Here is a 23,960-nt window from a genome sequence, read left to right as displayed (position 1 = left end):
CACTTTTCCCCCCAAAAAAGTGGGGGGGAAAGTGTGTGCGTCTTATGGAGTGAATACTGCAAAAAAGAGTGCATGTTGGGGACCTAAGAACATAAGAACATAAGAACATAAAAACAGCCCCACTGGATCAGGCCATAGGCCCATCTAGTCCAGCTTCCTGTATCTCACAGCGGCCCACCAAATGCCCCAGGGAGCACACCAGATAACAAGAGACCTCATCCTGGTGCTCTCCCCTACATCTGGCATTCTGACTTAACCCATTCCTAAAATCAGGAGGTTGCGCATACACATCATGGCTTGAACCCCATAATGGATTTTTCCTCCAGAAACGCGTCCAATCCCCTTTTAAAGGCGTCTAGGCTAGACGCCAGCACCACATCCTGTGGCAAGGAGTTCCACAGACCAACCACGCGCTGCGTAAAGAAATATTTTCTTTTGTCTGTCCTAACCCGCCCAACACTCAATTTTAGTGGATGTCCCCTGGTTCTGGTATTATGTGAGAGTGTAAAGAGCATCTCCCTATCCACTCTGTCCATCCCCTGCATAATTTTGTATATCTCAATCATGTCCCCCCTCAAGCGTCTCTTTTCTAGGCTGAAGAGGCCCAAATGCCGTAGCCTTTCCTCATAAGGAAGGTGCCCCAGCCCCGTAATCATCTTAGTCGCTCTCTTTTGCACCTTTTCCATTTCCACTATGTCTTTTTTGAGATGCGGCGACCAGAACTGGACACAATACTCCAGGTGTGGCCTTACCATCGATTTGTACAACGGCATTATAATACTAACCGTTTTGTTCTCAATACCCTTCCTAATGATCCCAAGCATAGAATTGGCCTTCTTCACTGCCACCGCACATTGGGTCGACACTTTCATCGACCTGTCCACCACCACCCCAAGATCTCTCTCCTGATCTGTCACAGACAGCTCAGAACCCATCAGCCTATATCTAAAGTTTTGATTTTTTGCCCCACTGTGCATGACTTTACACTTACTGACATTGAAGCGCATCTGCCATTTTGCTGCCCATTCTGCCAGTCTGGAGAGATCCTTCTGGAGCTCCTCACAATCACTTCTGGTCTTTACCACTCGGAAAAGTTTGGTGTCGTCTGCAAACTTAGCCACTTCACTGCTCACCCCTGTCTCCAGGTCATTTATGAAGAGGTTGAAAAGCTCCGGTCCCAGGACAGATCCTTGGGGCACACCGCTTTTCACCTCTCTCCATTGTGAAAATTGCCCATTGACACCCACTCTCTGCTTCCTGGCCTCCAACCAGTTCTCAATCCAGGAGAGGACCTGTCCTTTAATTCCCTGACTGTGGAGTTTTTTCAGTAGCCTTTGGTGAGGGACCGTGTCAAACGCCTTCTGAAAGTCCAGATATATAATGTCCACGGATTCTCCCGCATCCACAAGCCTGTTGACCTTTTCAAAGAATTCTATAAGGTTTGTGAGGCAAGACTTACCCTTACAGAAGCCATGCTGACTCTCCCTCAGCAAGGCCTGTTCGTCTATGTGTTTTGAGATCCTATCTTTGATGAGGCATTCCACCATCTTACCCGGTATGGATGTTAGGCTGACCGGCCTATAGTTTCCCGGGTCCCCCCTCTTTCCCTTTTTAAAAATAGGCGTGACATTTGCTATCCTCCAATCTTCTGGCACTGTGACCTTAATGAAGGGGGGATTTTCATGCCAGTTTATGATCCCATTCACCCTAATAAAGGGGGGGGGAATCTTCATGCCAGTTTATGATCCCATTCACCCTAATAAAGGGGGCGATCTTCATGCCAGTTTTTGATCCCATTCACCCTAATAAAGGGGGCGATCTTCATGCCAGTTTTTGATCCCATTCACCCTAATAAAGGGGGGGATCTTCATGCCAGTTTATGATCCCATTCACCCTAATAAAGGGAGGGATCTTCAGGCCAGTTTATGATCCCATTCACCCTAAGAAGGGGGGGATCTTCATGCCAGTTTATGATCCCATTCACCCTAATAAAGGGAGGGATCTTCATGCCAGTTTATGCTCACATTCAAAAAATGTCATTCAAAAAATGTGGCATTCGCAAAGTAAAGACGGTATCTTATATGAATACAGCGAAGAAAGTGATGTCAGTGATTGTGAGCAAATGAGCTTCATAAATTCTGACTCTAGCGATGATGAGTTCTTGGGGTTTCCAGAAAACTAGAGTATTCAAACCTTTAAGTCTCTCCATTTGTTAATGACAGTGATAATGGTTCTTAATGCCACTGTTGACTGCTGTTCACTTTACATGGTCCAAGTGTTATTCTGTTATAGTTTATTAAATATTTTATTACACTATTTGGTTCAGAACATTTTTTTTTCTGTTTTCCTCCTCTAAAAAACAGGTGCGTCTTATGGTCAGGTGCGTCTTATGGAGCGAAAAATAGGGGTAAAAGGGTTATTCTTTAAAAGAAATTATTGAAAAGAATTTATAGATGATATTTAATTTTAGAGAAAATAGCAAAAGTGTATTCTGGGTCATCAAACAAATGTTGGATAAGTAAAGAATTGAGCAAAATTTTTAATATATGTGTTGGATATTCGAATAAAGTAAAGAAATTTTGCAAAATGCTATATAAATTGTTATAAGAGATATTGAAGTGTGTATTACCATTTAAACTGGAGACATTCCTCTTAAATGCGACATCAGGAACTAAGAATTAGACAAGAAAAATTTTATTTTAAATATTGTTTAGTGGTAAGAAGAGTGTATAAGTTAAAATTTGAAGCCTTTTTATGATTGGATAGATAATTTTAGAGAAAAATTATTGATTGTTTAGTTAAATTATTAATCAGTAGATTAACAAATAAGACAATTTTTGTATTGATGAATAATTTTGTTTGGACCAATGTATGTTGTAATTGATGGCCAATACCCTCATGTGTAACCTGTGTAGTCCCAGCCCTAAGTCTATCCAATTTTCCTTACCTCTACCTGTAATAAATACATAAAGTATTGCAATAAAACAACAACAAAAGTTAAACAGAGGCTTGCGGACATTGAATTTCAAAGCCTTCTTAGCCAGGCCATACGAACTGGTTCCCCCTTAGAGTTCCACATTCCGTTAGCCCACAACCAGATGGCTCCTCATCTGACTCTTTTGATTAATCCTAAGGAACCTCGAGTAATTACGCAAGCTAGATTTAATGTTGTTCCTTTGGCAGTAACCTCAGGAAGGTATCATAAGGACCCTCTTCTTGATCGGCTCTGCCCTTGTTCTCTGCTCCAGGTCGAGACCCTCTCCCATATATTTTTCTCTTGTCCAATTCATTCAGCTCTGCGCTTTATTCATCGAGAATCTCATCTAGCAAAGAAGAACGGGCTCCCAGAGAGGGTGAAACCTATAGACTTATTAAATGACGGCCCAGTAGATGTGTTGCAGGCCACTGCTAATTTCCTTTTGTCAGTCACAGAGAAGTATGGAAAGAGATTGCTGGAATGTTTCTTTGTCTGGTCTGTTTGCATTTTAACCTTAAAATTTGTGTGACCTTTATTTTATTTTCTCCCTGGGGCATTTGGTGGGCCGCTGTGAGATACAGGAAGCTGGACTAGATGGGCCTATGGCCTGATCCAGTGGGGCTGTTCTTATGTTCTTATTTTATTTTAAATTCTTTATTTCTTTTTATTTTACATCTTCTTTTACTTTAATGACTCATTTGTTGGAACATGAATTAATGCCAATAAAGGTCTCTCTAACTCTCTACTTATAAGAGTATTCAATCTGTGCGTTGGGGCTCCCTAGGGAGACATGACCAGCCTCCAGGGGTGTGCGGGAGAGAGGTGGCCATAGCTGCTCAGCTCAGCTCAGTTGCAGCTGCTTCCTCACTACTTGCTGTTTTTCTGCAGCTGCTGTGAAGGAAGTGGGTGGGGCAGTGTGGGGTGGGGAGGTGTCACGGGGGCGCACCCCGCGACCAGGATGATGCACTCATGGAGACCCAGCCCGGCAGGAGAGGCTTGCCCGCACGAGAGGTAGGCGACCTACCTGGTGAGGAGCAGCGGGGACGGGTGCAAATGTCCTGCAGCAAGGCAGGCGGCAGCCCGGGGGGGGGAATGACTGCCTTCCCCGCAGCCCGACCTCACCCAGGGACTCCACCAATGGTGGAGGTGGAGGACACGCTCCTTTTCCACGGCGGCGGCAGAAGGGAAGGCACACAGACAGAGCCTTTGCGAGGCAGCAGCGCGGGAAGGGGCTGGACGGCAGGAGGTGGGGATTCCTCTCCTGGGTGAACCCGGGTGGGGCAGAGCCTGGCAGCCGGGTTCCCAAGACCTCACCTATCGCCGGCACCCGAGGCAAAGCCTCATAAGGAGCGGGGAGGGGAGGGGAAGGGGGAGGCAGGACATGGGCAGGGAGGACGGCCCATGAAGGGAATGAGGACGCCTCCATCCACCCCAAGGAGAGAGAGAGTTGGGAGCCCAGGGAGGAGGGCAACCGGGCTGGGCAAGCCCTGGAGAAGGCACCCGCCCCTGGCATCCCAGGGCAAGTGGAAGGGGAGGAACCCAGCAGCCCCCCCCAACACGTACCCAGGCTTACCTCCTGAGGCTCCAGATGCGGAACGCAGGACCAGGGACTCTCCTGGACTCCTTCGGCAACTCGACGGGGCGCCTGCAAGGGAGAAGGGTGGACGGAGAGGAGAAACTCCTGTTAGCAGAAGGGTGTTGTAGCAGCCCCCAACGAATGCAAAGATACTCACCCGATAAACCGTGTAAAAAAATCCCTGGACTACGGCCTCTGCTTCAGCTCAAGCGGCGGGTAGGCGACGGGGAACCCCAGGGGGGGAGGCGGCCCCCAGAATGGACATAACAGGAGGGCTGTGAAACATGGTGGGGGGAGGTGGGAGAGAAGGCTGGCTGGGCAGTTCAGAGGTGCTGCATCTCACCAGCACAGGGAGTGCTCCTGGCAGGCTTCCAACTGGGAGGGAAGCCAGACCCAAAGAGAGCAGCGCAGAGCTTTCCTCCGCTTGGGGAGCCCAGCCTGCTCTTAGTGGGGGTGGGGGTCCAAATGCATCCTCCATCTTGCCTGGGGGAACAGGGGTAACTGAGGTGAGGTGAGGTGATGTAATGGGGAGCCGAAGTTCGAGAACCACTGGTGTAATCAATCAAATGTCCATGATCTTTTTGTGACCTCAACTCTGAGAATCCCTGCCTGCTGGGCAGCTGCAAGTCCAGGTGACCTGAACACCTGCTGGGCCGCATGACCGACTTTGGCAGTGGGCTGTCAGGGAACCTGGGACACGAGGAAGTCCTCAGCAACCTTCCTCACCAATTGTATTCATGGTCTTCACAGAAGGAGTTCCCAGTCTAAGGGGCTCAGGATCTGAAATCTGCTCCTGAATGATGCACATGTGTGGCCCAACAGAGGCATCCAGGGATGTACTTACTGATGTAGAAGATGACTCCAGCCACACTCAAGACCCCCAGGACCCCCAGGATGACTCCCACAGCAATGAGCCAAACAGGCACTGAGGGGAAATGGAAAGAACACACATTGACTCAGACTGAAGTGGGCTCTGCAGAGCCTCAGGCAGAGATCCCGAGACCCTTGAACTGGAGATGGGGACCCTGAAGCTGGGACACAGGCAAACCACGGAGATGAGGCCCGCTCTGGGGTGGCCCTGATCCAGGGCCATTCCATCCCCTGGAGACCCACTTGAGCTCAGCATCTCAGGCCTTCAAGGGAGCCTGCAAAGGTCTCCACTGATCTCATACAAGGGTCCGATTTGGGGGCACTCTCATGTCACCCACTCAGAGCAATGAAAGCAGAAGTTTCTGCCTCCTGCTCTCCAGGGTTCCTCTGCCCACTGTTTCCAGCAGCCACAGCCTCCTTCCAGCCTTCAGCACAGGCGTGTATCAGCAGCTCTGAGTCCCAAAATAAACATTGAGAGTTGCTGATGCGTTTCTCCTTCGAGTCCCACCTCCCAGAATCTGCCCCCCACTCTACCCCCATCCCACAAAGAGCCCCCTCCCCAGGCCCCCCTCCTCTCACCAGACTCCTTCACGGCCACATCCAGAGGGTCCTGCAGCCCATCATGTTCCACATGGCACCGGTAGCGGCTCCTCTCCTTGGGATCAATCTCAATGCTCAGCCCGGTGTAGTAAGTTCCATCCGGGTTGGGGCTGACAACCCCATGGAACATGTCCTCCTGCCCAACCTTCCCATCCCTTCTCCAGGTGACATAGATCTCCTTGGGGTAGAAGCCGTGGGCCCGGCAGAGGAGGGTCTCCAAGCCCTGCTGGCTGTCCTTACGGGTCACCTTTACTATGGGGGGCTCTGTGGAAAAAGTGGCAATGCCAGTGTCAAGACTGGGGTCCTTGGCTGACTCACGGGATGGATGCTGGAGTTGAGCAGAAGGAAGGGACCTTCTGATCCACTCCCTGCCCCAAAAGCAGTCACCCCACAAGTGCAGCATCCTCCAGAGACTAAAATCTACAAAGAAAGGGACTCCATGGCATCCATCAGCACTAGGTACAAAAGCTCCAAAGCAAGAAGCAGCAGACCTGGGACTTCCCTGTGATCTCCTCCAGGGCTTTGGGACAACTGTCCCTGGACCTCCACCCCAGCTGAACAGAGGTCGGGGGTGTGGAACCTTTTCTGTGTCACAGATACCTTTAAGGTGAAAGCACTGGCCCCCTCCCAGAAAAATGCAGACACACACAAAATGCCTCTTGCAGCTGGCTCACAACCTTGTGAAGCCCATCCACAGACCGCAGGGCAAGAACCGCTACTCTGGACTGCAGGGCAAGAAGTCAGCATCACACACACACGCCCCCCCCCCCCAGCATCTGGGTATGTCCATCAGGGACGGCTCCTGAAATGGTCACTATTCATTCTTCCAGCACTGCCCTCTCTGTTCCTTCCTGCAGTTCTTTTTCTTTTCCTGAAGCTGAACATTCATCCCTGAGTGAAGAGGAAGAATTCCCGAGTCTCCTGCTTGCCTTGACTAGTTCCTTGAGGTCCAAGTGGCCGCCCCAAATTCTCCACTGTAGTTTCCAAGAAGGGAGGAAACTTCAGGGTCAGTGACCAGCACGATCAGCACCCAAAGGAAGGGGATGAGGTCAGCAATTTCTGTACTTCCAACTGGGTGCCATTTTTAAAGAAGGAAAAAATAGCTCCCTTACAGATGCACTCTGCACATGCTCCAAGGCACTCTCTCCTTATACTGATTTTTACCGTGATCTTTATTCTAAATGCGCTACCTGTCAGAAGGGGAAACAGACACGGCACAGAGCGAAGGCATGTGAATTTTGATAAGGTGGAGGAGAGTGAATCTTCCAGGGCAAAATATGTGTAGAGACAACTGCAGAAATACTCCCTCCTCCTCAACTCTCTGAACCCCCATTTCAAAAAAGGGGAGAGACCTTTGGCTGCCAGTCTTGGGAGATGTGACAGACAGGCGTGTGTGCATGAACTATGCAGAGCGGGTGCAGCTTCCCAGAGGAAGGGAGAAGGGATTTTCTGTTGGGCATGGAGCACTGCCCCCTTCCTAACAAGAACAAATATGTCATCTAACAACTTAAATACTGGCCTTCAGCGAGGCTGTCTGAAAGACTGTTTTCTTCCATACAGGCCTTTGTGGAAGGCCCCCTCTTCTCTCATCCCCACCACCCTCTGACATCTCTATTTTAAGTACTGCTACTGCATTTCTTTTCTTCTGCTTCAGCAAAGTTCTCCTCATCTGCTTTTTCTTCTTCTCATAATGTGCAGGCATCCAAGAACGGCTTTCTCCATCTCCCCTATTTCTATTCAATGCTTTAGGAACAAAGCCCCAGTGAAATCAATTTGCCTGACCTTTTCTGGACTTTTCCCCCATCTTTCCTCTTTTCTATTCTGTGCTCAAGACTTATATTTGTACTCCACACCATTAATTTCACCTTCAAACTTGTAGACTTAATCCAAGGCCATGTGTTCAGACACACAGGGCGCAATACTCACACCTTATAACAGTACTTTCCAGCACGGACATCAGGGCAATGCAGCTCTGAGGGAAGGGAACAGACACTCCCTTACTTTGAGGAGGCCTCCTTGAGTGACACCCAACTGCAGGATGCAGCACACGTCCCATTGGCACCGCTATGCCAGTGCTGGAAAGCACTGATATAAGGGGTGAGGATTAACATAAGAACATAAGAACAGCCCCACTGGATCAGGCCATAGGCCCATCTAGTCCAGCTTCCTGTATCTCACAGCGGCCCACCAAATGCCCCAGGGAGCACACCAGATAACAAGGGACCTCATCCTGGTGCCCTCCCTTGCATCTGGCATTCTGACATAACCCATTTCTAAAAACAGGAGGTTGCGCATACACATCATGGCTTGTACCCCGTAATGGATTTTTCCTCCAGAAACTTGTCCAATCCCCTTTTAAAGGCATCTAGGCTAGATGCCAGCACCACATCCTGTGGCAAGGAGTTCCACAGACCAACCACACGCTGAGTAAAGAAATATTTTCTTTTGTCTGTCCTAACCCGGCCAACACTCAATTTTAGTGGATGTCCCCTGTTTCTGGTATTATGTGAGAGTGTAAAGAGCATCTCCCTATCCACTCTGTCCATCCCCTGCATAATTTTGTATGTCTCAATCATGTCCCCCCTTAGGGGTCTCTTTTCTAGGCTGAAGAGGCTCAAACGCCGTAGCCTTTCCTCATAAGGAAGGTGCCCCAGCCCCGTAATCATCTTAGTCGCTCTCTTTTGCACCTTTTCCATTTCCACTATGTCTTTTTTGAGATGTGGCGACCAGAACTGGATACAATACTCCAGGTGTGGCCTTACCAAAGATTTGTACAACGGCATTATAATACTTGCCATTTTGTTCTCAATACCCTTCCTAATGATCCCAAGCACAGAATTGGCCTTCTTCACTGCTGCCGCACATTGGGTCGATACTTTCATCGACCTGTCCACCACCACCCCAAGATCTCTCTCCTGATCTGTCACAGACAGCTCAGAACCCATTAGCCTATATCTAAAGTTTTGATTTTTTGCCCCAATATGCATGACTTTACACTTACTGACATTGAAGCGCATCTGCCATTTTGCTGCCCATTCTGCCAGTCTGGAGAGATCCTTCTGGAGCTCCTCACAATCACTTCTGGTCTTCACCACTCGGAAAAGTTTGGTGTTGTCTGCAAACTTAGCCACTTCACTGCTCAACCCTGTCTCCAGGTCATTTATGAAGAGGTTGAAAAGCACCGGTCCCAGGACAGATCCTTGGGGCACACCGCTTTTCACCTCTCTCCATTGTGAAAACTGCCCCTTGACACCCACTCTCTGTTTCCTGGCCTCCAACCAGTTCTCAATCCAGGAGAGGACCTGTCCTTTAATTCCCTGACTGTGGAGTTTTTTCAGTAGCCTTTGGTGAGGGACCGTGTCAAACGCCTTCTGAAAGTCCAGATATATAATGTCCACGGGTTCTCCCGCATCCACATGCCTGTTGACCTTTTCAAAGAATTCTATAAGGTTCCTGAGGCAAGACATACCCTTACAGAAGCCATGCTGACTCTCCCTCAGCAAGGCCTGTTCGTCTATGTGTTTTGAGATCCTATCTTTGATGAGGCATTCCACCATCTTACCCGGTATGGATGTTAGGCTGACCGGCCTATAGTTTCCCGGGTCCCCCCTCTTTCCTTTTTTAAAGATAGGCGTGACATTTGCTATCCTCCAATCTTCTGGCACCGTGGCCGTTTTGAGAGACAAGTTGCATACCTTAGTCAAGAGGTCTGCAACTTCATTCTTCAATTCCTTAATAACTCTTGGGTGGATGTCATCAGGGCCCGGTGACTTATTGATCTTTAATTTATCAATGAGGTCTGAAACATCTTCTCTTTTAACCTCTATCTGACTTAACTCCTTGGTCAGGAGGGGCCGTTCGGGCAGCGGTATCTGCCCGAGGTCTTCTGCCCGAAGACAGATGCAAAGAACTCATTTAATTTCTCTGCCATCTCTAAGTCTCCTTTTATCTCCCCTTTCCCTCCCTCACCATCCAGAGGGCCAACCGCTTCTCTGGCGGTTTTCCTGCTTCTAACATATTTGAAGAAGCTTTTATTATTTCCCTTAATGTTGCCGGCCATGCATTCCTCATAGTCTCGCTTGCGCCCACAGTAAACTAGGAGAAGGGATGGAGCTGACTATTGGGCCTGGAATTCTGTGAACTGAACTGGGTGACCTGCTACTGGAGCCTTGTAGTTCTGTCTGAAGGTGTGAGCTTCACTTTCCAAGGTCTGAGTTGTACTACTACATGTTGGTGCTTATGAAGAAGACGTTCCCACTACAGCTTTAATCCACTTTCACTGCACTTCTATTTCCTGCTTCTCAAACCTTTTAGGACAGGGACCCCCTTTTCAGAACGACAATCTGTTGGACCCACTGGAAGAGATGCCTTGGCCAGAAGTGGCATCATCAAGCAGGAAAATTTCTAACACCCTTTATATGACAAAAACCAAATCAAATGCATTAAATTAGAAGTTTATAGTAAGTTTAAACAATTATTTAAAATAAAGAAAATGCTCTGAAGCCTCCCAAGCAGTTTCAAATTCCACAAACGGCCGAAAGGCTGCAATGATATCCTCGCTTACCTGAGAGTAAGCCTTCCCACCCGCCCCGCTCACCTTTCCTCAGCAGCGCCTCCGCCCCGTAGCGCAGGTACTTCCGCAGCCACTCCGGGCACTCCTCCTCCAGGTAGGCCTTCCACTGCTGGGCGATGGCCGGATCGGCCTCCCACTTCGCCTTGGTGAGCTGCGCTGCCGCGTCGGCCGCCGTCCAGGTGAGCGTGTCCTTGTCGAAGGTGACGAAGTCCCGCCCGTCGTAGCCGTACCGGACTTCCCCTCCGCGGGCTGCGCCCTCGCTCAGCTCGCAGCCGTACATGAGCTGCCAGGTGTGGAGCCCTGCAAGGGACCGTCGGGGGGCGTCAGAGCCCGGGCAGGCAGGAAGGCAGGGCCCGACCCCCGCCCCACTTGAGCAATCGAGAAGGGAGAGCGCCCGCCCGCCCGCTCACCTCCGCTCTGGTTGTAGCGCTCCATTAAGGTCTGCACGCCCAGTCTGAAGACCGCTTCGTTGCCCCGCAAGACGTCCGTCTGCCGCTCCCAGTACTGGGGGTCCTCCTCGCCCGCCTTCTCCATCCAGGGCACCGCAGGCACCGCCCTCCTGGTGTCGCTGTCGTAGTGCTGCAGTTGCTCCCCGTCCACGAAGCCCACGCCCACGAAGCGCGGCAGCCCCGGGCCGGGCTCCGACACCCCCGTGTACAAGTAGCGCAGCGAGTGGGACGCCGAGCCTGCGGGCAGACGGGGCGGGGGGCAGTCAGGGGCTGCGTCCGAGTCGCGGAGGGGCGAGTGCAGGGGCCGGAGGGGGCTCGGTCTTTGCTGCCACCGGCGCCCCCCCACGCCCCCCGCGCCTCCACCAGCCCCTCGCTTCCCTCCGAGGAGAGCGCTGGAATTCTGCTGGCTCGCACGCGCGTGAAACGTCTCCAGGAGGAATCGGCCCTTCTTCACACGAGGGGCCCGAGTTGCTCCGCCTGCAGATGTCGCGACCCCCCCCGCCTTCCCCCCCCGCGCGCGTGTCCACAGAGCGCACCACTAAGAACCCCACAAGGCCCACTCGGCTGCAGCATCAGGAACAAGCACACGGACCCCCCCCCCGGTTGTAGCGCTGCACGTTGTTCGCCCCGCAGCCCCCCACTGCCCCTGAGAAGCCACCCGAACCCCTCAGCACCAGTGTCCAGACACAGGCCGAGTGGCGCAGACCCTCAGGGTCTTCGCAAGGAGATGCTCCGCCTCCAAAACCTCTTTAAGGTCTTTATTTGCTGCCTTCTCCTTTCTTCACAGGACAACCCAAAAAACTCCAGCCCTCCTCCACAGACCGCACCAGAAAGGCCCTCAAGTTCCCCTGGAAGTGCCTGTTTAAAACTGCAACACTTTCAAAAGGCACCTGTAGAAGAAGGTGTGATGTGGCCTGGCCTCAGTCTGCCAGCATGACTGCTTGTGGAAGTATCGTCTCCACATCCGCTCAGCATCACAGCTACTCAGAGTAAAACTATCCAGACAACACCCATCAGGCACCATCAAGACAATAAGCAACATCCCCTGGAGAAAATGCTGCCCCACCCCCATTTTCCTTCTCTAATCAGACTCATTTCTGAAAGGTCAGCAGAGACCCTTGGGACTGAGCTGGGGTGCATCCAACATCCACCTACAAAACATGGGGTGGTTTGTCATCCAGACCAGTGTGGAGGCCATGCTCTCAAGGTGCTCACCACCAACATTCCTGTGCTTGAGAGTCACGCAGCTCAGAGTTTTGCAGTTGTGCGAAAGTGGATGCAGCAACATTCCTTCAGAATATTGCCTTCCAAAGCATTTCATCATTCTAAAGGAGAAAATACCTCCTCAGATTAAAAGCAGATATAATTAATTGGAAGTATTAATTATACTCCATGGCTATACTCCATTATACTCCATTAATTTCTCCATGGCTGGCCTCTGGAAGGAGTTCCACCTCCCCTCCCCCTCCAACAGGCACTCTTCTTGGTTGGGATGGGAGAACATGAGCTCTGTGAAAGTGCTTCTACAACAGCTCTTTTTGGGGCTTTATTCAATTTTTCTTCTAAATATTAAACCTCCCATTTTAAAATTTAAAAAAATCTCAGTGACATATTTTCCCTCCCCGACACCTCCAGGCCTTTACACATCTAGTGAAATATTTAACTTTCATATTGTGAAAAATCTATTCAGAACTTATGAGATTTGCAGAGATCACAACCTTTGTTTCTCCTAGATTTATTTGATTACCATTTTTTAAATATAAATATTTAGACATATGTACAGTAATAAACTGTATTGTAGTGTTTTATGCACAGTAACATTAGGCTTTAGTGAACTTGGAAACAGCAGACACATCTGCTTCTGCGCAGAGCACACTCTGAGCCAACCTTGTTCACTGCCTGATACCAAGTTGTTGGCAACCTTCAGTCTCGAAAGACTCTGGTATTGTGCTCTGAATGGTGGTTCTAGAACAGCGTCTAGTGTGGCTAAAAAGGCCAATCCGGGAGTGACAATCCCTTCCACAGTGGGAGCAAGTGCAGTCTGTCCCTGATCTGTCTCCCTGGCTATGGGCCTTCCTTCTTTGCCTCTTAGCCTCAGACTGTTGGCCAAGTGTCTTTTCAAACTGGGAAAGGCCATGCAGCACAGCCTGCCTCCAAGCGGGCCGCTCAGAGGCCAGGGTTTCCCACTTGTTGAGGTCCACTCCTAAGGCCTTCAGATCCCTCTTGCAGATGTCCTTGTATCGCAGCTGTGCTCTACCTTTAGGGCACTTTCCCTACACGAGTTCTCCATAGAGGAGATCCTTTGGGATCCGGCCATCATCCATTATCACGACATGACCGAGCCAATGCAGGCGTCTCTGTTTCAGCAGTGCATACATGCTAGGGATTCCAGCACGTTCCAGGACTGTGTTGTTTGGAACTTTGTCCTGCCAGGTGATGCCGAGAATGCGTCGGAGGCAGCGTTCAGTTCCCTCTCCTGTTGTGAGCGAAGAGTTCATGACTCGCTGCAGTACAGAAGTGTACTCAGGTCGCAAGCTCTGTAGACTTGGATCTTGGTATGTTCCGTCAGCTTCTTGTTGGACCAGACTCTCTTTGTGAGTCTGGAAAATGTGGTAGCTGCTTTACCGATGCGCTTGTTTAGCTTGGTATCGAGAGAAAGAGTGTCGGAGATCGTTGAGCCAAGGTACACAAAGTCATGGACAACCTCCAGTTCATGCGCAGAGATTGTAATGCAGGGAGGTGAGTCCACATCCTGAACCATGACCTGTGTTTTCTTCAGGCTGATCGTCAGTCCAAAGTCTTGGCAGGCCTTACTAAAACAGTTCATGAGCTGCTACAGATCTTTGGCAGAGTGGGTAGTGACAGCTGCATCGTCAGCAAAGAGGAAGTCACGCAGACATTTCAGCTGGACTTTGGACTTTGCTCTCAGTCTGGAGATACCAAGTAAACAGAATGAAACAGTGTTTTGGAGATGCCTTCATATCTAAGGAATGTATTGATGCCAGCTAGTTGCCAGCTAGTGTTATCTCTAACTGAAAGTAACCTCAGCTTGTTCTGTGCTGTTTCAAGACTCAATAAAAAGCAGACCAAGAGGCTGGTAAGGACAAGTCTCTCTCTCTGCACCCTCAACCTTCAGTCTGCCTGATGCCTCTTCATTGTCTGTCTGACTCCACACTGCTTTTGCTTCTTGCACCTACATCAAGCAACCTGACTCTTGAGTTTTGGTTGCTTCCCAACACAATAGCTACATCTATAAAGGTAGAGTTTGATGATGTTAACTATTCTGACAGATGACAGAGATTTTAGAGGGTTAACCTATCTTCTCTTGTTTGAGAAAATAACTGAAATTGGAGCCAAGAGAATGACTGTTGTTCCCCTCAAAAACAGAATAGGAGGGTCATTATGTCAAAGTGACCTAAAGAGATCATGATTGGCAGAACATGTAAATCAATTCCAGGATCTTGTATAACTGAAGTTGTTGGCCAGGAATCGGATGCAGGGCAGAATGACCTCCTAATTAGAGCTGGAACCATGCACCAAATCTGTCATAATAGGCCCAATAAGGAGGTGGAAGTGACATACAGTGTCACATGGATAGCTTGTTTGTTTCACTTTATTAATGTGATTGTCTGGGTGTGGTTCTTTTAAACAGATGGGAAGCAAGGGGTAAACATTTGTATCCAAACTGAAATTAAATTGGCTTGTATAACTTACTAAACAACTGTAATAAAGACCTTGAAAGCTTTTTCATTAAGTCTGTGACTGTTTGGCATTGCGTCAGTGAAAAGAATCTGAAAATCTTTCCATCACAGATCACCACAAAATCTTGCTCCATCTGCCAAATCCACACGTTAAGGTCAGACTTTCCCCTGTTCTTTTTCTGGACAAATTGCAGTTGTGGAGATCTGAGGGGAGGGAGAACACCTGGCCCTCTGCAGGTTTTCACTAAGAACAACCCCTCCCCACTCAAAGCTCCTTTTTGACCTCCCATGGAGAGAAAAGACATGTGGTTACAAAGACAGACACACAGAGAGGCAACAGCTCCCCAGTTTTTCCTGCCAGTTCAGGATCACACTGACTGCTTCTGAAAAGGACCCTAATGCAAGAAAACTGACTGGGAGATCTGTTTGTTGGCTAAAACTCTTTCCCCTCCATGATGCTCTATGGACAGTGGTTTGGCTAAAATGGTGACTGGTAGGAGTGCTCCCCCCCAGCACAGTTTGCTTAACCCTTTATGTACATAGCCTAATCTGCCCTGTCAGTTTTCAGTCCCACCAAAAATTGGGTCATGACCCACTGGTGGGTCTCAGACCCACAGTTTGGGAACCACTGCTCTCTAAAATAAATATTACACTATTGCATTTTTTAGAAATTACTATTTTCAATATATATATTTAAAAACCTCCCCTCCCCAGCTCTGTTGTTATTCCAGAATGCAAGAAATTTCAACCAATTGTTCCTGGAAGGAAGACATCCCACTGGGCTCAGATTTCCAGCAGGAACCTGGGAGTCGGATGTGTTCATTTATCCAGCTCAGAACCAAACCAGGGTGTGCCCAGCCACTCCTTGTGGTCAGGAAGGACCTCCACTGATCTCAACATTCAGCAAAGGCCCCTTTGGCACAGTGTTTCTCAAACTGTGGGTTGGGACCCACTAGGTGGGTCACAAGCCAATTTTAGGTGGGTCCCCATCCATTTCAATAATGTAGTTTTAATATATTAGACTTGATGCTACCCTGGTATGTGACTGCATTTGGGGAAATTTTACAGACTTGTATTTTTAACAAGATACTAAGTAAGAGTATATTCTTTTAACAATGATAGTAAATGGGACTTACACCTGAGTAAGCATGGGTAGGATTGCAGCCTCGGATTGTTAAAAATTTTCCTGCTTGATGATGTCACTTCCAGTCATGACATCACTTCCAGTGGGTCCCGATAGATTCTCATTCACAAAAGCGGGTCCCAGTGCTAAATGTGTGAGAACCACTGCACTGGGGAATTCCCTGGTGCTTCTTTTCAACAAGTACGAGTGAAGAGGAAGATTCCTTCCCAGCTTCTAACATGTTAGATCACCAGTGACATTCAGAACATCCTTCCAATATTTAAAGTAGTATTTTTCACATGGGTCAAACTAAAATGAAATCTGCATTCAATTCAGGCCTGTCTGGCTTCATCAGCCTGGGGGAGGGGCTGGACCACCCCTCTCCAAATTCTTGAAGAGCCATTTCCCACTCCAGCCCCCTGAAGCTCAGCAAGATGCAGCCAGGTGCAGCCCCTGGCCAGATGCCCCCCAGATAAGGGACCTAATTGAGGGGAAGGGGCCTGGAAGCTTCCTGGGACCTGCTATTCCACAAGGCTCAGGGCAGTGACAGACTTTCCTCCAGTCCTCAGTCATTCTACTCAAATTCAGTTCATTCTATCACACTGGATTCTGTGGTGATTCTCCAAGAGAGGGCAGGGCTGGTCTGGTGCAGAGGCTGAACTGTGGACCAGGGTGTCCCCAACTGGACTGAAGGCAGGGTGGTGTAGTGGTCAGAGGTGCTGAGGTGGGTGTAGACTCAGTCCCAACTCAGCCATGAAACTCACTGGGTGAGTCAGAATCACGAAGCCTAAACAATCCTGGAGGGGTTGTGAAAAAAAAAAGAGCAGCGAGGGGACAGTGTGAGCTGTCCTCAGTGGAGGGGTGGGATATGAAGGCAATTGGGAAATAAAATAATCTCACCTCTGCCATGCTGCTTCCTCTCAGCCTCAGTTGCAATATGGAAATGACACTTCCCTCCCTTACAGGGTTGTTGTGCAGACAACAGCGTGGCAACACAAGTGAAGTGCTTTGCAGAGGTCTGAAAGTGTCAGAGTTGCCCCAGGCTTTCCCATCTGCCCCCCAGCCCAGGGTCAACAGTCTCAAAGAGCTTCTCCTCTGTTGTTTCTTCCTCTGGACTTTAGCAATGACCTGAAACATCATGTAAGAACATAAGAACATAAGAACAACCCCACTGGATCAGGCCATAGGCCCATCTAGTCCAGCTTCCTGTATCTCACAGCGGCCCACCAAATGCCCCAGGGAGTACACCAGATAACAAGAGACCTGCAAGGCCTCCTGGGAATTGTAGTTAAGAATATAAGAACAGCCCCACCGGATCAGGCCATAGGCCCATCTAGTCCAGCTTCCTGTATCTCACAGCGGCCCACCAAATGCCCCAGGGAGCACACCAGATAACAAGAGACCTCATCCTGGTGCCCTCCCTTGCATCTGGCATTCTGACATAACCCATTTCTAAAATCAGGAGGTTGTGCATACACATCATGGCTTGTACCCCATAATGGATTTTTCCTCCAGAAACTTGTCCAATCCCCTTTTAAAGGTATCTAGGCTAGACGCCAGCACCACATCCTGTGGCAAGGAGTTCCACAGACCGACCACACGCTGGGTAAAGAAATATTTCCTTTTGTCTGTCCTAACCCGGCCAACACTCAATTTTAGTGAATGTCCCCTGGTTCTGGTGTTATGTGAGAGTGTAAAGAGCATCTTCCTATCCACTCTGTCCATCCCCTGCATAATTTTGTATGTCTCAATCATGTCCCCCCTCAGGCATCTCTTTTCTAGGCTGAAGAGGCCCAAACGCCATAGCCTTTCCTCATAAGGAAGGTGCCCCAGCCCCGTAATCATCTTAGTTGCTCTTAGTCTGGGACATCTTAGTCTGGGACATCCTTCCAGAACAGGTTGTGAAGGTGCCTCAATAGACTGTGATCTGACCTGGTCTCTCTCTCTCCCTCCGATTGATCAGGCAAACTGGAAGGGAAGCCCTGGTCAATGTCAGGTGGTGCAGAACTCTGACCACAGTTTTGTCTACAGCCTTAATACCTGAGCTGAAATACTAGAGGAGCAAAACACTCCAGCAAGTCCCTTTTCTGTGGCTTCTGTTCAGACAAATCCAAAACTTCACATAGAGATTCTTTTCGTGGGAATCCTTGTCAAAGGGCCAAGTCAAGACACCATCACATGGTTCTCTCCCTCCCTTCCATGAGATTTGTAGGAAAGAAAATGAAGAAACGGACAGTTGTTGCTGATGCCTTCATTGCCTTCCACCTCCCTCAGAGTTTTGCTCTCTCTCAAGGGGGGCTTGGAGGCACCTCCAGGGTCACTGTCACTCTGCAGAAACAGCTGAATCCTTGTCAGAGCCCAGTCAGAGGGATCCAAACCTGACTCAGACCCGCCTGTGCAGGCTCTCCCACCAATGGCTGGTTCCCCCAGGAAGGCAAAAGCACCTCTGCATCTCTCAGTCTCTTCCCTTAAGCTGGGTCTAGGGACTCTCTCCATCTCTCCCCCTTTCCCTCCTTGCAGAGAACCGCACTTAAAAAAGCCCCATCGGAACTTGTTGGAATCAACCACTCACAGTTTCATACAATTAGTACTTTTCAAAATGGAAATTTTTGCCAGAGAAAAATGTAGCAGGAGAACATTTTCCACCCCACTCCACATTATTAGCGTGATGAATGTGCTGGGATTTCCACTATTTTTTTGGCCTCTGCCCTCTTGTCTTTGGACATTTTGAGCTTGCCAGAGAACTCGGGGATGCTACAGCTGCTGGCATCCCAGACGCAGGAGCCACGACCTTTGGAAGCTCCCCTGAGGCTCTTTGTGTGATGCGCCATTCCCAAGCAGCTATATGTGCAAAAGTGCGTGGAGTGATCTGTCCAAGGCCAGCAGAAGGCAACTGCTCCAAGCCCAGCTTCCTTCTGAAACTGGCCTGTGCCCACCAACTGGGCAGTCAAGTCCACCTATATGGGTAAAGGAGTGGGATGGCGTATCCAGTCAGGTGACCCCATGACCCTCCTCAACTCCTCTTTTTGTAAGGTTAAACATGGGGCTGCCTGGTGGCGTCTTGCCAGGTCTCCTGTTGGAACCAGCTGCTGTTCTGTGGAAGGGAAACCCACCTGATCCCCAGGGAATGTAGGCAGCCAGCACCCCTAAGTCAGCAAGAGGGCCTTTCTTTCTAGCCAGGCACATTCAGGGAATCAATGCTGTTCTCTTTGCTCTTAAGTAGCTCAAGGGCTCCCTCTGGTGGGCATCACGTTTTTGCAGCCAATTCAGTCAAGCAGTCTCTCTGCAGCCATCCAGCCAAGTGCAGGGATTTTCCACCTGCTGGCTTCTTGCATCTCTCTTTGCTCCTTCCCCCATTTGGCTCCTTTTCCTTTGGGTATTTTTTAAAAATATTAATAAACTGGTTGTAATTTATGAGTAATTCAGCGGATCATTCAGAGTAATTCATCAGCTCATTCTCAACTGCTATTGCAATGCTGTTATAAAACAAGAACTGCTGTGTTCTGTGCCCTCCTGGGAAGAGTGATTTCTCATATTACTAGAGAGGAGCCTGGAGAATGCAGGGGAACAAACTGCCAGAGATCATTAGCAGTGCAGTCCTGCATGTGGCTAGGTAGGCATTGTGTTCAACGGGGCTTGTTCCCAGGGAAGTGCAGAGAGGATTGCAGCCCAGGCTAGACTACTGCAACAGGCTTGGCCGCTAGAAGGCGAACTGAGCCAAAAGCCTTATAGGCAGTCAAGGAGGTGCATCTTGGCTGATATGCTCACTGTCTTATCTGGTTACAGCCTTACCCCTGAGTGCGTCAGCCCTCCTTGGCACACTGCAATGTCCTCACTTCCACCTCCTCCATGTGTTCAGCAGAACTTGTGACACTGCCTACCTGCAGACACACTCTACATACAGGGCCCTGGTTGTGCAGACTAAACCTGTGTGTGCTGCTTGCATGTGTGAACCTAAGTAAGAGTCAAGAGCCTGGAGAGTGAATGTGGACCTGGTCCCATCACACAAATTCATTGGGCCATAAGGTGAAAAGCTCCAGAGACCCTCCCCCAACAGAAAAGCAGCTGCCCCCAGGAGCAAAGAGGGCCACTGAAGCAAACCCACCTGGACCCAAACCCCCATCCATCCCTGTCCTTGGCCCCTCTAAGGCTGCCTGCAGCTCACTTGCTCCAGGGTAGTAGCACTCCGGCCCCCCAGTCTGGAATGAGACCTGTGGCTGGCTGAGGGAAAATGCTTCACCAACCAACAAAATGCTTCACCAAATGCACCACAACCAGTCAGTGTTGCCAGGCAGACCTTGCAGCAGGAGGCTGCGCTTCAAACAGGAAGTTCTTTGAACACCTTTCTTCCCCTCCAAAATAACCAAGGCATGAGGATCCAGCAGGAGGTGGGAAGGGAGTCAGCAGCAAGCCTTCCAGTGCCGCAGAAGCTTCGTCAAGCCAGACATTAAGCAACGTCAGGCACTGGGGTGGAGAACTGAGGAGCTGGGTCTGGGGGCTCCTCATCCTGCCCAGCTTGGCCTCTCTGCCCCCTGCCCTGCCAGGTCTTCTCTTTGCTTCACAACCGACCCAGCAAAGAGGCCTGGAGAACCACAAGTGGGCAGGAGCCTGGGAGACTGGGGTGGATTAACATCAAGAGTCCCACAAGGGGGCCACTGGATCTTTCCTAATGGGCCAAGTCTGACTTTCAGGAGCTTTGGAGAAGGCAGCACTGAGGTGTCCGGCAAGGGGTGTTTAAAGTGGAGGAAAGCAGCTGTCTCCCCCTTGCAGACAGGTGGCTCCTTTGGAGGTGGGCGAGTTAAACACCTTCCAACCCACTAGGTGACCCCACCCAGTGCAGCTTCTATGGAGCTTGGAGAGGCTGGCAGAGTCCTGCTTATCACATAGCAGGGGCAATCTGGAGTTGCCAATCTGTGAGCCAGGAAGAGCACCAACCATGCAGGCAGAAGGCTCCTGCTGAAAAGCCCAATCTATGCCCAGCCCCAAAGCCCAGGCAAGAGTCCAGACCTTGGGTGGGAAGAGAACAAGGTGAGGCCCCCAGAATGCTCCAGGGGGGTTGGGGCAGTGGGGTGGAAGTGGAAAACTCCAATGGCCACAGAGGAAGACTTTTGCTGCCCACTGTGGACACCGCTTGAGGGCAGGACTGGGCAGAAACAAGCCCAAGAAGAAAATGAGTCATCAGGACTAAACAAACCATCTGCCCCAAACAGACAGCACAATCTTGAAACTGCATCACAAACCAAGCTCAAAAGCCCCGTTTTAGTCAGTTGCTGAAATGCAGAGGGAGGGGAGAGTTCCTGACTTCCACAGAGAGGGCCTTCCAGAGAACTGGTCCCAGCACTGAAGGCCTTGCTCCAAACAGCTCCAATGAACTGGGTGCCCAGGACAAGGCCTCTGATGAGGTCTGCCCCATCCAGGGAAGTCAGCCTTCAGGTTCTCCAGCCCCAAACCATTTGGGTTTTAAAGGTCAGCACCAGCACCCTGAATGGGGCTGGGCGGGAAGCCAACAGGCAGCAAGTCCAGCACTCCCCACTGACTCTCCCAGTCAGTGGCCAAGTTCTTGCATTTTCTCCCAGTCCCAACTCTCCAAAGCACTGCAGGGGCAGCCCCACCACTGCCAGCTGCAACACCAGCTCTGAAAGTTCACTGGGTGCTCTAAAGATGAGAGGTTGGCCCCACTGGGGTGCCCCTGGTGGTGTGGATCAGCCCCGATGTCACTCCTGAGCCCCACGCAGAGCACATTCCCACCACCTCACCCAGGCGTGGAGAAGGGCAGCCAGACCTGCCTCTTCCAGGAGGGCTGCAGACAGTCCCCCCACCAAAGTGAAGCGCTTCAAAGGTGCTCTTCTTAACTGCCCCCCCCCCACATGGGGCCTCCAGAACCACCCCCAGATCGCGGAGGAGCCCCGACCTCCAAATCCAGTCCTGGTGGAGCGCACCCCATTCAGGGCAGGCTGAAGGCTGTTCCTGGAGCGGCCAAATCCCCAACCGAGGGCACCCCGTCCTGCCAGGGGGAGGGGTCCGCGTCCCCCCATCCAGATCTAGGATGACCTGCTGAGGTAGGGGGGCTGTCCTGGACCCCCGTATTTGCCATCAAGTCTTTCCAGCTGAGAAGCGACAAACGGCTCTGGGGGAAGGGGGGCGAAGGGACTCTTGGCCCACGCGACATGGGGGGGGGGAGGAAGACTCCCCTCCGCCAGATAGAAGAAGCGCGCAGGGGCGATCCTGGCTGGGACGCGGGCAGGACAGGGAGCCCCCCCCCAGTACAGACGGCGCCCAAGAGGGGCTGCCGCACAGCCGCTTCGCAGCGCAGACCCGCCGCTCAGCGGAGGAGACCCCGGAGCCCTGGGCAGCGCCGCCGAGACTCGCGCCCGGAGGAAGGTTCGCGGGGAGCTCCCCGCCCCGGAGCGCCTCCAAAGCAGGCAGGGCGGCAGGGGACAGGCGGGACTGGCCAGCACTCCGGCTCTCTCCGGGGAGAGACCCCCGACCTGTTCCGCCTCGCCTGCCCGGGACGCGCCTGGTCGCAGACCACCAGCCCCGGGTTCAAGCGCTGCTGGCCGCCCAAGCGGGAGTGGAGCCCCTGCAGGCACTCACCGGAGCAGGCGCCCAGCAGGAGGAGCAGCGCGGTCCAGCGAAGGAGACGCATCTCGTCTCGCAGCCGTCGAGGGCCGGAGTGCGGAGCGGAGGAAGGCTGCGCAGCCCCAGGCCGGAGCAGGGCGGGATTGGCCGCGGGGGAAGGCTCCGCCAATGGGAAAAAAGAGGCCCTGCCAGCCGCGCTGCAGCCGGGCAGAGAAGAACATCAGAGCAGAACAGCAGCCCCTCTGGATCAGCCCCACCTAGTCCAGCTTCCTGGATCTCACATTCCCACCAAATGCCCAGGGAGCACACCTGGTAACAAGAGACCTCATCCTGGTGCTCTCCCCTGCATCTGGCCTTCTGACAGAGCCCATTTCTAGAATCAGGAGGTGGCACGTAGGCATCATGGCTTGTAACCCATAATGGATTTTTCCTCCAGAAACTTTCCTCCAGAAACTTATCCCCTTTTAAAGGCGTCCAGGTCACCACATCCTGTGGCAAGGAGTTCCACAGACCGACCACACGCTGAGTAAAAAAGTATTTTCTTTTGTCTGTTCTAACTCTCCCAACACTCAATTTTAGTGGATGTCCCCTGGTCCTGGTGTTATGTGAGAGTGTAAAGAGCATCTCCCTATCCACTCTGTCCATCCCCTGCATAATTTTGTATGTCTCAATCATGTCCCCCCTCAAGCGTCTCTTTTCTAGGCTGAAGAGGCCCAAACGCTGCAGCCTTTCCTCATAAGGAAGGCGCTCCAGCCCCGTAATCATCTTAGTCGCTCTCTTTCGCACCTTTTCCATTTCCACTGTGTCTTTTTTGAGATGCGGCAACCAGAACTGGACACAATACTCCAGGTGTGACCTTACCATAGATTTGTACAACGGCATTATAATATTAGCTGTTTTGTTCTCAGTACCTTTTCTAATGATCCCAAGCATAGAACTGGCCTTCTTCACTGCTGCCGCACATGGGGTCGACACTTTCATCGACCTGTCCACCACCACCCCAAGATCTCTCTCCTGATCTGTCACAGACAGCTCAGAACCCATCAGCCTATATCTAAAGTTTTTTTTATGAAGGTCATTTATGAAGAAGTTGAAAAGCACCGGTCCCAGGACAGATCCTTGGGGCACACCGCTTTTCACCTCTCTCCATTGTGAAAATTGCCCATTGATACCCAATCTCTGTTTCCTGGTCTTCAACCAGTTCTCAGTCCAGGAGAGGACCTGCCCTCTAATTCCCTGACTGTGGAGTTTTTTCAGTAGCCTTTGGTGAGGGACTGTTTCGAACGCCTTCTAAAAGTCTAAATATATAATGTGAACAGGTTCTCCTGCATCCACATGCCTGTTGACCTTTTCAAAGAATTCTATAAGGTTCGTGAGGCAAGACTTACCCTTGCAGAAGCCATGCTGATTCTCCCGCAGCAAAGCCTGTTCGTCTATGTGTTTTGAGATCCTATCTTTGATGAGCATTCCACCATCTTACCCGGTATAGATGTTCGGCTGACCGGCCTATAG

General features: G+C 50.7%; 1 protein-coding gene across 3 annotated transcripts in view; it reads right to left on the bottom strand.

Moving 5' to 3' along the window:
- Positions 1-22,530, bottom strand: part of LOC136640468 (major histocompatibility complex class I-related gene protein-like) — a 31,394-nt gene extending 8,864 nt beyond the window's left edge. For all 3 annotated transcript variants that reach the window (XM_066615626.1, XM_066615627.1, XM_066615628.1), the window contains exons 1-6: positions 22,464-22,530; positions 11,007-11,282; positions 10,621-10,896; positions 6,003-6,287; positions 5,398-5,478; positions 4,551-4,622 (exon numbers count right to left, since the gene is read on the bottom strand). In XM_066615626.1, the coding sequence (XP_066471723.1) occupies positions 4,551-4,622; positions 5,398-5,478; positions 6,003-6,287; positions 10,621-10,896; positions 11,007-11,282; positions 22,464-22,515 (1,042 nt within the window). In that variant the 5' untranslated portion in view covers positions 22,516-22,530. The remainder of the gene's footprint in view (positions 1-4,550; positions 4,623-5,397; positions 5,479-6,002; positions 6,288-10,620; positions 10,897-11,006; positions 11,283-22,463) is intronic.
- Between the last annotated feature and the right edge of the window lie 1,430 nt (positions 22,531-23,960).

This window comes from Tiliqua scincoides, chromosome 2 (genome assembly GCF_035046505.1).
Source record: "Tiliqua scincoides isolate rTilSci1 chromosome 2, rTilSci1.hap2, whole genome shotgun sequence".
NCBI classification, from domain to species: Eukaryota; Metazoa; Chordata; class Lepidosauria; order Squamata; family Scincidae; genus Tiliqua; species Tiliqua scincoides.
The sequence above is the reverse complement of the archived record's forward strand: the minus strand, read 5'-3'. Positions and strand labels throughout refer to the sequence as shown.